A 15,487-nucleotide genomic window follows, 5' to 3' on the forward strand; every position below is an offset into this window, starting at 1 on the left:
ACAGAACCGATTCTACCTAACCGTAAGTCCCCTTTGTGTTTCCAGCAAAACACATCAGACGGTTGAGCTATCCTGCAGTCATGATTTGACAGCCGAAACATTGAGGTCATCCCCATTGATCAATTTGAAACAACATTAGGGATTTCCTTATACAAGAGAGGATAGGATACTCAACGAGTAAATTCTATTCTGCATTGGCCGGATAGAGTTGTAGCGATACGATTTTAGCCACGTCAATAGGCTCCTTTTCCTTGTTGCTCCTGGCTAAGTAATCATCAATGTCATCAATAGGTTGTGCATCTACCATGTTCTTACTTTTCTCCATGCTCCTCGTCAACCAATCGGGAATGACAATCATTTCCATCCTGTTATCAAGACACATCTCCCGATCAAGTTCCTTCAATGACGAGATAACATCATCATCATCATCATCATCATCATTTCCCTTGTCCTTAGTCAAGTCATACACATTCTTTCCCAAGCTAACCTCCAAAAGGACAATGGAAGATCCCAGTTGATCATCATCATCATTAGGTGGTGCGGATATGGTTGTGACATGCAACTCCTGAGGATTATCTGGCAACACCCATATCAACCAATCTATTCATTTGTTTGTCTACCCATTCTCTAGAGAAACTCATGACTTCTCTCATCGATTCATTCAAATTCGTCACCTCCTCCTCTGACCAACTAGGCAATAGGATGGCCTTCTTCATTTCATTTTCATATTGTGGATGATTACGATCCTTATCATCCAATACTTGATCAGGAATGGGAAAGAGTTCACACTTCCTCATGAAATCCACGAACATTTTGGACCACATTCTTCTTTTCATGGCGTGCTCATCCATCAAGTTGGTCCAATAATCTTTGATGTCCACCTTGTGTATGAATCTATCTCCTCTAATCCTTCCAACTTTCTTATGCGGATCAAATCTTTCTCTTTTCTTATAAGTCCCCAAGCGATAGAATGCAATTTCATCAATCATTGTACTAGCTGCAGTAGCGGATTAGCATACTTCCAATGTTTTTCCTATGGAAATAGGAAAAGTCATCTCGATCCTATGTTTATCCTTCAGGATGAAATCGAATTCTAAAAGTTGTCTCACCACCTCCAACAAGATCATTCTGTCTATAGGATACCTAGGATGCTTGTATGGTTCGGATTGAAATCCCTGAATCCTTAGTATGTGAAAGTGGGAAACTATATGTACCATGATCCATATTGCTCAATCAATTTTGTTGCCTATCTAGACAACCTCTTGTGGATTCCGCCTTGCAACATCCTTGCAATAGACATGGTGAACACATCATTCACCCTCTTGTAATCTTCAACTCTATACATATTCAACTACGGACAGCATTCATAACTCTTGTACTGTCCTTGTCCATTCCCAACTTCTCCTTTGCATATCGATCCTTTGTATGTGACAAATCTCGCAAGTATATACACAAGGTAGGAAGTCATGGCGAATGACTTGGATCTTTCCACATTTCTCAACTAAAAATCCAGATTGTCGTTGATGGATTTTGACCAATTGATCATCGTTTCTCTCAGACAATCCTGGATAAAATAGAACATCCATCCATCAAATAATGCACCTTGTGGCATCCCCATCACTTGGTTAAGTAGGAACACCAAATCATTGTATTCCTCCTGCAAATCTGTGCACATAAGTGTCTTGGGAGCCTTGGAATGATGAGGCCTTGGCTCAATCATCCATTCCTTGTTCATTATAGTCTTGCACGCATCCGCTTTCAACTTAAACTTCGCCTTATACTCATCCCTTGTCCTGTCCTTCATGCCTGCACTGCGGGGAATTCCAAACACTTCAACAACTGCATCCTCAACAAGGAAGGCAATGGTTACACCTTTGGGAGTCTTGATCATTCTGGAGAGAGGATCGACTCGCTGCACTGTCTGGACTATGGAAATCTAGTGGTATGATAAATACCACTCCTCATGATGTTTGCGTAGGTAGGAGAGGGAATCTGGTTCCTTGTTCCGAACATCCTTTGCTGCATCTGCTCCATATTCAAGAAGTGCATGTTCGTGTCCGTGATCTCCTTTCATTTGGGTGACAACTTGGATTCCGGATAGAATCCCTCCTGGACTATCTTCAATTGGTCCTTCCGAATCCCAATCCTGGACTTTGGCATTGTACCTGTACGAAGTTGGAAGTTAATAACTTCGAAAAAAATCATCCCGATAGCCATTTTCAGAATTAAATAAGTTTTGATTTCTAATTATTTAGACGCTTTTAGGAATGGAAATCAGAAATTTCATCCGCATTTCTAACAAATTCTGAAAATAGAATGTAAACATGATAAGAATAGGGTCAAAACCCTCATAAAACCTCTAGAAATCATTATTTTAAGACTTAACTAAGTCTGAAGACATTAGTATACTCAGAAAATTCATCAAAATCAAAGTTCAAAGGAGTATACCAAATCTAGAAATGTCTTTGGAAAGGTGTGAAAAGTCTGATTTTCACTATAAAAATGTCTGAAGACACCATTCCAAGCTCACTAATGGCTGCCAATAAGTCTGAGGACAACCTGCAACACTTAAAATCAGTCACTTAAACAATGTTGTAGCCATGTAAAATGCAAATACTTGATGCAAATAACCTTCCCAAGGCGAATATAGTCAAATCTGGGTATAAATAGAGGGCTAATGAAAGAAAATAGTCTGACGACAAGTCTGAAAAATGAAGTTTCAGACTTACCAGCACCTCAAATAATAGTGATACACTCAGAAAATGACCATAAAATGTCATAAACACACTTCCCCAATGAAATCGCCCAGCTATGAAGGTGGCTGGAAATGAAGTTTAGTCTAAGGACAGCCTGCAAGAATGGAGTTTCAGACCTGCAACATCAATGATGATCGCTGAAAATGCTTCAAAATACCTTCTAAATGGTCTTCAAGCAAAATTGCCATAGTGTGGGATAGCTTGTAGGTGAAAAATAAATCTGAAAATTGTGTTTCTAGCCAGCAATGGAGGACAAAATAACTCCCAGCAATGGTGCCCAGCTAAGTCTGAAAACAATGGCAGCCTCCTATCATTCAACATATCAACAAAATCGCCCAACTAAGAGGGAAATAACCTCCCAAACCAAAATCATCCAGCTTCAAGGGTGGCGCCAAGGTTGAAAAACTCCAAATCGCCAATAATGGTGGCTCAATCAGCCACTTAAGTCGCTGTAATCTCCTCTTTCAATGGGGCACCAAGGTTGGACTATGCAAAATTACCCCTTAATCTACAGTTCCAGCCCCTCAAATGGTGTCCAATGGACACTTAGACAAAAATCGCCCAGCTGAAACCAATAACTTGTCTTCAATCTGCCACTTAAATGCAACACTCAGCAGGTATAATAATATTTTAATGCTGGCCAACCTCTTTTAAACTTGTTTTCTCATCGAGTTTTCACCACAAGCAATGTCGGATAAAACTTTTCTTTTATAGCCTACCAGGGAAAATCGATTTGCTTCTAGAAATATTTAATCATTAAATGGTCATTGCAAATCATTAATTAATTGTTTTTTATTATAAATAATCCTTGTTCATTGCAAAAACAATTAAATTTGGGGCTCATTTATTTAATTTTCTTTTAATTTAATCAACTTTTGACCCCTGGGGGAAAATCGCCCCACATTTGGATCCAAATAAAAATTTATTAAAATTACTAAAATGTGCCCTTGGGGGAAAATCACCCCTCTTTGGGATAAAAATCCCAATCAAAATTCATCACATTCGCACAAAAATACTCCCAGGGGAAAATCGCCGTCCATCTGGAGTCAAAATTTCAATTCATTTCAGCACTTAAGTCCAAAAAACCATCTTGGGGGAAAATCGACCCCTATTAGGATAGTCATCCAAATCAAATTTCATCACAACTGCCACTTGGGGAAATTTGCCCTTCATCAGGAACAATTATCCACATAAAAATCCTCAAAATTCGATCATTAACTGCCCTGGTAGAAAATTGATCTACATTAGGAACATGAATTTCATCTACATCAATGTCATCTGCACTCCCAGGGGAAAAGCATGGGTCATCAGGAAGATTTCCCAACACTTAGTCAAAAATTGGCCCTCTAGTGGAAAATCGCCCTCCATCGGAAATCTAGTGGAAATTCTTCTCTCATCAAGATTTTGGGTGGGGGAAAATCATAGATCATCGGAAATGTGGGGGGAAAAGCACCTCCCATCATGAATTCTGACGTTTAGACCCTTAAAACATGGATTTTCATCAAGAATTTAGTGATTTAACTACTCAAAATCATCTGGACAAATTTTCAATAAAACACGTCGAGACTTAGGCAAATTTACCAAAATTTGAGCGAAACAAAAGGAACTTCATCAGGATTAAGTGCAAGTTCAACTTGAATAACCTCCTAGGAGCAAGAAAACAACCCCTAAAGGACCTAGGCACAAAATATCACCGACAAGGACATTTAAAAACACGTTTACGCTCAAAAGGTCTACACTTAGACAAAATTAGGATCATATAAATTCTCAACCTTTACGCACTTGATCCTATACAAATTTTTTAAAACCCTAATGATAATTAGGCCTGATTGCATTTCAAAACTTCAAGACTCGGGCACTGGAACTCAAAATTGTTGACTATGCTGCCAAAACGCTAAACCAACAAGATGCGAAAAGCAAGAAAGAGGGGGTCCCCATTTGCAATGGGGCGATCTGTGAAAAGGGCACAACACTAACATCTGTGCATAGCCATGACACAAATGCGATTATAGGTTTAGAAACAAAGGGAAACAGAGATGAGTGACACAAAGATCATCCACTCAGCACCCATAACGGACAGACGAGGGAAAGATTTAAAAATTATTTTCTAGATGCATGAATAACTTAGAACTCAAAGATTCTGCAATAACATACACATAATCTAATAGAACAAGAAAATAACAAAGGACAACTATGACAACTAAAAGGCAATCTACAGTCAAAAGAAACACACAAACAAAAAGATTCAATATATATCTCCTCCCTTCTTATGATAAAAGCAAATGGCTCAAAGACCATTCAGCCCTAATATGGTGATTAGGTCTGCAACAAAAAATATTATCCCTCTCCCCATAACAAAGCTGAAATAAAATTGCCCTTTTTTGAACAATTCTCAATCATATGTCAAAGCATAAGGGGGATCAAAATTCAAAACCTTCTAGTGTTTTCAATTCACATATTTAAACACCTTTTCCATAACCATGCGTTAGTTACACCAACCGGTTCTTTACAAGAACCATTACCAGAAACAATCAAGTTCTTTAGAATAAATAAAAAAGAAAATACACGAGTGGTATCTCAAAATTTATAAATAGGAATAAAGAGTCATGGGGCAATGATTGTATCTCTTGCTTGGGTAATTTGTTGTTTGTCTTGTTGATCTTTGAGATTTTGCAACACTTTGATGGCAGCTGCAATCTCATCGTCGCTAGGGCCGATAACCCTATTACTTTGCAGAGCCCAAAAAGCCTTACTGGTTTTCACTTCATCAGCTTTGGCGATGAATGCTTTGTAGTGGTTAACACACCAAAGCAGAAAAGCATCTATCCTCACTAATTCATCATGTTGATCATCTCTAAAGACTTTTCGGTCAGCTAAATTATCAATATTGCACTAAAACTTTGTTTTCAATTCATTAGCTGATGCAATACCTGAGTTACCCTTCCTTCTTAATTCATAGCCAATATCCTCAAACCCCATGATCACTTGAGTGATCATTTTGTTAGCTTCCTTGAGTAACCAGTTCTTCTCTGTAATATTTTTATGCAAACACTCACATTTCTATTCCAAATTGTGAATCCATATATTACAAGGGGGGTTTTGCGAAGGAATTATACCTCTAGTAGCTGCCACATCCATACCCATGTTGATGACTTCTTTTAACAAACCTATGGTTTCCTTATGAGCGGTCTCCTCCATCTTGGCAATAGTGATTTCTGATGATATACTATTCCTTGCTATTATCAACTCATTATAAGATCTTCCTAAATTCTCAATGAAAGAAAGGTCTTTGTTTCTCAACTTCTTAATCTAACTTTGTGTGACATGGCCAAAGTGGCTACCTACCTACAATTGAGCTAACAACTCTTTAGTCCCATCCGATCGGGTGTCCATTACAACTTTTTATGAGAAGGAGGTTTGTGATGACAACGAGTTTATCAAGCTTCTCAAACTCTCCAGTAGTGCCTCTACTAGACCCTCTAAACTCTCTTTGTCCATTTTGCTCTTTTGCTCCTATGTCTGGTGTTGAACCATCTCCGCGGGTCTTCTTTGGACTTGTGTTTTTATCAGGAGGCTCTATGTAATGATGCCCCCAGTTGCAGAAAATTTTCGTGCCCTAGATTTCCTTTTCTCTCTATTTATTTTTATTTTGCCATTAATATTCGGCTCTATCCCTATTTACGTCATCCAAGTCACCTTTTGAAAACTTACAGTTGCTCTGTCAGGTTTCGCTTCATGTTCTGGAACTCACTATGATGGCTACATGCAATTTTATCAATAATCCTCCTTATGTCTTCAAAAAGAATGGTTCAAAAAAGTTGTCGTCGAGCACCTTCGGTTCTTGAACTAGCTTTCAAACCAAAAATGCTTTATAGGAAGGAACTTGCAAAACTTCTATCGGATTCCAATGGCACTTTTGGAAATGAATCTTTACAAACATTAAACTTGATCAATCCTTCAAATTGCTATTCCATTTCCAATATCGGGCCCAAACAGAGGTTCGAGAACCAATGTCAGAGTTGGACAAGCATTTTTGAACTTGGTCTTACACAAACGGAAACATAGACCTCGATTAGTTCCAAATAGGTTGTCGGATTTCGAAGGGTGTTCTTAAAGATGACTCAAAACCAACAACTCGATAAAATGACTCGATTAACTTAACAAAAAGCAAGGCAAGCTAATTTTCGAATGGAGACCGAAACTTGGGCAGCAACCCTAAAGAAGTGAGTTTTCAATTGTGCAAATCATTATATCTTGCACTAAGGTTGTATGCGTTAGCCTTGCAAGTCCATTAGGTGCATATTGCTCCTTGGCAATGAGCCTAAAACATTGTAATCAATTTTATTTATATTGTGAGTGTGATTCTCACTGTTTTCCCTACTGGGTTTTTCACGTATATTTGGTGTTCAGGTGTTGATGGTTGATGTTTTCACTATTCTTGTAGAATAGTCAAAAATTGCTTAAAGTTTGATAGATCACTATTTTAGATCCAGACTGATTCACCCCACCCCCCTCTCAGTCATGTCGTGGGTTCAACAGAAACGAAGGTCTCAAATTGGCGAACACGTGCCAAAAAGGCAAAAGGAAGAGATACAGTGCATTCTAAAGCAAAGAGTTTCCAAAAAGACTAGGGTAAGAGGATAAATTGAATATCTTGTTAAACAAAAGAACAAAGTTGAAGAAGATGCAACTTGGTTAACTCCTACAAAAATGGGCACACATTGTTATATGATTGAAGATATTGAAGCTAAGACACAAGCGAGGCTCAACACTTTTACTTACCCATGGTGTTTGATTCAAGAGCATTTTGGGAATCAACCAATCATCATCCCAAAATATGGTTTTCTATATTTTGTGTGTTTAGTAAACAATCACTCTTGTAATTTGATGCATCACAAGTTATGACGCTTCATTCAATGTGAGAATTACTATGATAAGATCATTCATGAGGGGTTACATGCATGAGCATCTTTGACTTGTTCATTATGATTCTTAAAGAGTGTTCCAGATGGCTAATTTTGGCCATCCATAAAAGGCATCATGTATACTTATATCATTCATGAGCTTTATAGTGGAAATGGTTTTGGTCTTAATGATTCATAGAGACCCATTATCAATCAGATTAGGTAAACCACCTTGCTTTAAAAAATTGAAAGTTGATTGTAACTAATTAGTGGTTACAACTATATATTCTTTTTTGGAAATGGCTAAGTTACATTTGATTTTGCTTGTAACAGCTTAGTTACATTTAAATTTTAGTGACAGCTACTTGTATTTATTAATATTTTTCACTTGTATTTATTAATATTTTTCAAATGCATTCCTCAATTGAAATCATGGACTTCACAAGAATTACGTATATCAGGAGCTATTAGTCCATTTCCAATAATACTAGTCCCATCCCAATGAGGAACCACTTAAGTGATCCAAAACATCAATATTTAAAAATTTCACCCTGTTGTTCCAAAAGCATCTTCCTTTTCTAAATATCAAAGAATGTGGAAGCCTTGAATTTCTTATACCCAGAATCGTTAACAAAATGATTCTCAAATTAAATTAATTTAAAAATGATTGAAGAATCAAGGAAACAAAGTGTACCTCACTTTTACGAGCATCTAGAAGGATTTTGTGCATGTCTGGAAAGTCATAGGAAGACTGCTAGTGCTAGCTAAACCCAGATAAAACTGAAATATCATTAAATGCATGAATCTTATTTCAATGTTCAACAAAAATGACCACCTGAAATTAAATATTATTAAATGTATGTGTTAGATTGCCAAAGAATACATGCAACCATTGCTTAGAAATTAAACAGGATACTAATAATGTATTGTCCATCCATTTCCCGTGCACGAGTTAAATAGCCAACAGAATCAGAAGACATTTGATCAAGGCAGGCTTGAATGCGGTCCATTGTCATGATGCGGCCTTCTTTACTTTCCAATACTGCCTGCTCTATAGCACTCATTGATAATGGAGCTGCACAATCAATAACCATTGTATTGGATTTCTAAATACAACAAATTAAGAAAGGGCATGAAACGCAATATCAGGAAGGGTTCCCAGCACATAATGGCAATATCACATAATCACAATTTCAAAAATATAGTACAAAGAAAGACATTAGATGTAACTTAAATCATGTCACAGTCTATAAGATCATCTTATATAAAATTTGAAAATTTATTTATTTTACTATGCATATGCCAGTGATAAGTATATGCATACCAGTGCAAGTGGGTTCTTTTCCTGATAATGTGCAATCCATCATAGACATATTTCTAAAATGGCAGAGCATTTGGAAGGGATATGAATTTGTGGTCAAACGCTTGCATCAATATGTTGCGATTTGAATGCGATGATTGCAAGATAGGCACCAAATGGAATTGTTGATAAAGCCTCAGACATTTCATCCAATTAAAATTAGCTGGAGAATAGTAAGACCCATTGTTTTCAGCTGCATCCTTTCAGCTTCTACCCAAGACAGTGCTTTGGACCTGGGTATGGAGATCCATCAAAATATGTGATGTCCCCATCTAAACAATCAAAACATGATGATGCCCACTCTAAAATAGAACTTAATAATACAATTAAAATATATATATATATATATATATAACCAAATAAATGAATAGAATGAACTAAATGATAATAATAAACAATATTTAATATATAATTTATATTTATTAAATATTAATATTAACTTCATATTTATCAAATAATAATATAAATTTTACAATATTATATTATTGACCAAATAACAAAATAATTAAAAAACAAATATAATAATAAATAAATTTAGAAAAACAACTATTCAATAAAAACAATATATAATTGAATAGCAATCATCCTAAACAATAAATAAAGTTAATTATTAAATTAAATATAAGTAAATTACTGGTGTCAGAGATTGTCCCCTCACAATAGACAGTGATATTCTGTAATATAATCAAATTTGACTTAGTCTAGGAGGCAAACAAGGACTGATATCATAAATAATTAAAAGGGTGCAATTAAGAAACAAATCACATAACCACTGATTAAGACCAGCGATTTGCTGAAGACAAAAAGAAATGGAAAATATAGTGGACCAGATATATTAATCACTGGTTAGTAAGAAGATTGATTATATATGGACAAGGAGTGATTAACAAAGGATGGAGACCACGATAGCATTAATAATGAAGGGATGCGATTACAAGTCAGTAGCGCGGTAAAGGTAGACAGTGGACACGTCTCTTGGAGACAATGCATCGTATGGTAAGGTATATAGAGGCACTCGATATCATTCCATTGGGGGCATGGGTAGGAATTTATGTACGTATATCACGTGGCATTTGTTATTCTTATCGATTCATAGCAGAGTGTTAAGACAGCCCAATGAAGGTGGTGTATCCACCACTTTGCAAGGGCATAGATGCATGTAACGAAGGATTTGACAAGCAGAAACAGCGTCCACTATTATCACAGAGACATAAAGACTAAGATCAGAGACAACGAACAGACCAAGGCATAGCCTCTTACATGCAAGCGCACAATATTAAAGCCTTTATTCAGGAACAGTGACTAAGCATATTTGTCAATAATTATATCAGACTACACTAAATCAAAATTTTACATCTGATGTGTATTTACCTATCGTGACAGACAATTACATTATATTTTCTTTTAATAAACTTAAATGTGACTATCAATCCGAGTTGGGTCGTTTCTTTATATAAGTTGTAAATATCTCTATGCAATCTATCCAACTGAAGGCAAAACATGAAATAACCAGATAAGGGATATTACATATTGTCAAGAAGAACATCTAACATTCTTATCCTTTTGGATCGACCTAGTTGGGGAATTGACCCAATATCAATAATTAGTTGCATATTGAACAAGATCTAAATCAGAGAGAGCACCACACTGTGGCAGGCTCCTACAGACATATCAGTTAAGCAGCACTATAACAATTGAGATATATATCTCAAGTATACAGATCAGAAAAAGTCATCAAGATAAGTCGATCTTTTGAACTATTCTTAGAATTTAAATTAATCATGAGATGTCGTCAGTTTGGGTAAAATTTTATATTCTAGTTCTCATTTAAAGTTTGAATGGTTGTCTCAGGAATAAATTAAGGCAAATCCCAAATGGGGACATTACAAGTGGTATCAGAGGAAACTTTCCTGCCATCCTGTGAAATTTAGTTAATGTCAAGAAGAGGAAATAATATGAGTGAGCAGTTAAGCAATGATTTAAGAGCCTTTATGGAGCAAACAGCTCAAACCACCAAAGAATTAATGAAACAAAATGAGAGAACTAATCAACTCCTCCTTCAAGCTATACAGTCAATCAGTAAAAATCAGGCTAGACCCCACCAGAGTAATGGAAGGGACACCAATTCCAACCATTCAAAAAATAATCATAACAATACTCCCCATATGAGACCAACTAGACCCCCCTTCCTACCAAATGAAGTCCAAGAGGAAGAAGGAGAAGAAGCAAACACCCAACCTGTGGATAATGTTGATGCAATCCTAGAAGCATATTCTAAACTTGATCCTGAATTAAAGGGGAATGTGTCTTTTAGAGCTTATTGTGATTGCAAAATGAGGGCCATCCCTAATATGAAGAGAAAAAGACAATCTGACAAGGATCTTAAAGATAGAATAAGCACAATAACCCTTCCTTGTTTTGAAGGATTTGGGAAATTTACAGCACATTCATGCGTCCAGAAGTTAGATACTTATCTATCACTAAGCTCCATGACGGAGGAGAATGCAATTAAATTTGCAGTGCTACACTTAACAGGAGCAGCCCATGATTGGTGGCATCATGGTCTCATCACCCAAGGCCATCAACACATAAGCACTTATGATGAGTTTGCACAAAAACTCATCAAAAGGTTTGATCAAAGGCATCCACAATGGTACTTCAAGAAACTAACTCAACTAAGGCAACAAGGGTCAGTAGAAGAGTTTGCCTCCGAATTTCAAAATTTAGCTGTCATGGTACTAGAAATCTCTCAAGAGAGACTTGTTTAACTCTTTGTGGAAGGATTAAAAGAATCAACCCACAATATTGTAAGTGCCATGGACCCCACAAGCTTAGAGGAAGCAATCCTAAAGGCTATGAAATTTGATAATCACCCATCCAAAGATAAGTCCAAAACTTTAACATCAAATTCACATTCCAAAAATTCTCATAAAGAGGAACATAAGAAGGAATTCCGAGGGAAGACATGCTTTCAATGTAATAAGAAATGGGAAAATGGACATGCATGCCAAAATGGCAATAGCCAAAAAGGACGAGATGATCAAAGAAGGAAGAATTTGTTCTATAAGCGCAATGAACCATGGGATTGAAGACACATATGTGGGAAGGGAAGCCAAGTCCATGTGATTGAAGCATCCATTGATGAAGAAGCAAATGGAGAATATAGATAAGAAGGCAAGATATGAAGAGGGAGACACTAAGAACCTGCAATCCAAAAAGGAAGAAAATTTCAGATGGAGCTTCATGGAGGAACCGATACCATAATAGCTCATTTCCAAAAGAAAGGCAAGGAGGTTACTTACTCAACAATTCTAAGTAGACTTATGTTATGATTTTGATATTAATAAGTCAAAGATAATATGCATTAATCTTAATTTGACAATATAATTCTTAAAATGTATGCTCTGTGTTTTTACAAGTGTATACTTTGTGTATGCTCACTGTCTTCATGCATTCATATGTATACTTTGTGTTTTCACATGCATGGAAAGTACTATTTGTATAAAACTCCTCTTATGGGAGAGGGCTTGAAGAGTAAGAAATGGGTTGCGAGGGGCTCATAAGTAACCTAAAAGCAGGTACTTACAATTGAGGAGTCAAGTCACCCCCTTACGTCTTCAAGTTTTTGATGATTTTTTTTTTAAATTGTGGGTTTCTAAAAGACCTAGGATTTCTGCCATAATTTTGCATTTTTTTAGCAGACCTGTTTTTGACGATTTTTTCACAAAATCGTAGATGATGTTTTGAGATTTTCAAATTTTCTCCTAAAAATTTTAGTCAATTATCGTTTACCTCGTTCTTTGAGACCTTAGATAGTGGGAGGGATGGCACCATTGACCAACATCATGTTGGAAAGAAATCAAAAATTCAATGGTAAAAATTACAATACCTAGAAATAGAGGATGCTCACCGTTTTCAAATATTGGTGTCTAGATTAGATTGTTCTTGGTAAAGATGCTCGTCCCACAACTGAGAGTAAAGGCCAAGACAACTTCGATGAACATAATAGTGAAGTGGTTATATTGCTCAAGTTCTTTGTCAACAATGAGATGCTTCCAAAAATATCGCCTGCCAAGACTGGTGCATTAATTTGGCCTCATTTGAAGGATCTGCATGAGACGTCAAATAAGGCAGATCTTTCTTCTTTAAAAATATGTTGTTCTCAATTATGATGGATGAAAAGATGACTTTGCAGGATCATTTAATCAAGATCAAAGATGTTCGTGATCAATTGAAGGCCATTGGTCGCAAGATAGAAGAAGAGGATATGGTGGTTATCATGCTAAAAAGCTAAACACAATCCTATGAGCACTTCATGGAAACTCTCAACATTACTTCCACCAATGTTGACCTTAACTTTGATGAATTGTGCAACAAGCTCTTCCAGTAAGACAAGTGGAAGAAGCAATTTAGTACTAGCGGTGACACAATCAATGTAGAACAGGCTGTAGTATCCCTACTCTTTTGAACTTATTAGACTCATATTTTATTATTGTTTACTTTCAGTGGATACATTACCATGATGTGTTATTCAGACTTATATGACATTATTTCATGCTTTATCTCGATATGAGATGCATAATTTATTTGCAGTATTTCAGTACTTGTGATTTATGGCATTTTATGGATTATTGCTATGTACTGACACTTTACTTTATCTATGCAATGTGAAATTATATGTTGTGTGTCTGCGAGTGTATTGGATGCAAGGAGACGATTTTTCTTCACTCATTTCAGTGAGACAGGGAACGTCGCGATTCTCCTTCATCGGTGTGTATGTCGTGTTTTCTATATTGTATATATGCATGTGTGGTTCGGTGATGCAGGTTATTGCAGGTACAAGTACCAGGTAGGTACGGGGTATCGTCTCCACCTGGCTTCACAGGTCTGAGCGTGCCTTATATTTTCCGATGGAAGTAGAGGAGATAGTAGTTGACCCTATTTTACTCAGTTACACTCGTGTGAGTGTCGTCAGTTGGTTGTCCTATCAGTTTGTTTGGCTTTCGTGTATTGTCGTTTGATCTTTTTATGAGTATTTGCTTGAGGTTTGTTCAGTTGTGTGTTTAGTGGTTTTAATTAATTAATTAAATTTATGGATTTATCTCATAGTTGGTATTCTTGGGAATTATGTATTTTATGCATTGAGATTATAAATTTAGTTAATTAAAAGAAGTTATTAAATTAAGTTGCAAGTTGCATGATATTAGAAATATATTTTATTTAAATTTTAGTAAAAAATAAATTAGATTAATTTCATTTATTGTTTCCTAGAATTTTAAATAAATAAATGAATAATAATTAGAATTGAAGTATTGCTTTAATTTCTTTATTTAGAAAATTAATTAATTTGCATGAGAAAAGAAAAGAAAGAAAAATGATTTTTAATTATTGCATGTTAACTTATCCTATGTTAGAAAATTAGAATAGAAAATAAAATTGCTTTTATTACTAAATTTAGGTTTTTGGGAAAAATATATTCAACCTAGAATTTTAGTTTAAAAAGGGGAATAGGTCTTTATTTTAGAGGGAGACTGGAAACAAGTCAGGGATTTAGGTGAAGAGAAATTTATTTGGAAGCTTGTTGAAGGATTGGTTCTCTTCTACAAATTTCTTCCAGGAAAGCTATACCAGGTTGGGTGGCTTCATTTGATTGTTTGTTTTAAAGAAAATATTTTATTTATTTCTTCTTTCTGAATGATGTGTGTGTTAAGATGTTTGTCAAATCTAAAATCTTGTCTGATTATTTCTTGTTCTTGGCTTATGTCCATTCCTGAAGTTGATTTTTGGTTTATGGAAATAAGTTATTTCCTGGGTGTTTTTAGATTAAAATTTTGAGAGGATTGGGAAAAGAGATTATGGCAAATTTTGCCAGGATGTTTTACTGTGTATAAAAAGTTGCAAGTTTTGGGAGAAAATGGGTTTTGCCAGAGAAAATGTCCTCTAGACTGGTATTGGTTTCGATATTTTGCTATGGTTGTTCTGTCAATATTTGTACATCTCTGTGTAATTATTTAGTTACTATGGTAATGAATTTAATTTTAATTAAATTTATTGGGTTATTAAAAGTTATGGAGAAATTGTTTTATTTTAGTATTTTGGAGAAATTGTTTTATTTTAGTATTTTGGAGAAAATTTGTATTAATTAGATTCCCTGGAAATAAAATTTAATGTTTTTTTTAGGTTATTGGAATTTTTAAAAAAATAATAATAATAATAATAATAAAAAAAACAAAAAAAACTGCATCGTCTATTTTTAAAATTGCTCTCCGAAGTTTATAAATTCGGTTTCTTTCTTTTACTTAATTTTTAATATGTAAAAAAATAATAATAATAATATTACATATATATATGTATATAGTATTTTCTGTGGTTTTAATTATGTTATTTTGGAAATGAAAGATATTTCAAATTAAATCATCTTTTTATTATATATTTTAATGTGATATAATTATATAATACTATATTCG

General features: G+C 35.3%; 1 protein-coding gene across 1 annotated transcript in view; it reads right to left on the reverse strand.

The window, feature by feature from the left end:
• The window catches only part of LOC131051126 (uncharacterized), a 238,784-nt gene that overhangs the window by 82,113 nt on the left and 141,184 nt on the right, over positions 1-15,487 (reverse strand). The window contains exons 9-10 of the mRNA XM_057985499.2: positions 8,577-8,735; positions 8,355-8,392 (exon numbers count right to left, since the gene is read on the reverse strand). Coding sequence (XP_057841482.2) covers positions 8,355-8,392; positions 8,577-8,735 — 197 coding nt within the window. The remainder of the gene's footprint in view (positions 1-8,354; positions 8,393-8,576; positions 8,736-15,487) is intronic.

Source organism: Cryptomeria japonica, chromosome 3 (assembly GCF_030272615.1).
Source record: "Cryptomeria japonica chromosome 3, Sugi_1.0, whole genome shotgun sequence".
Classification (NCBI taxonomy): Eukaryota; Viridiplantae; Streptophyta; class Pinopsida; order Cupressales; family Cupressaceae; genus Cryptomeria; species Cryptomeria japonica.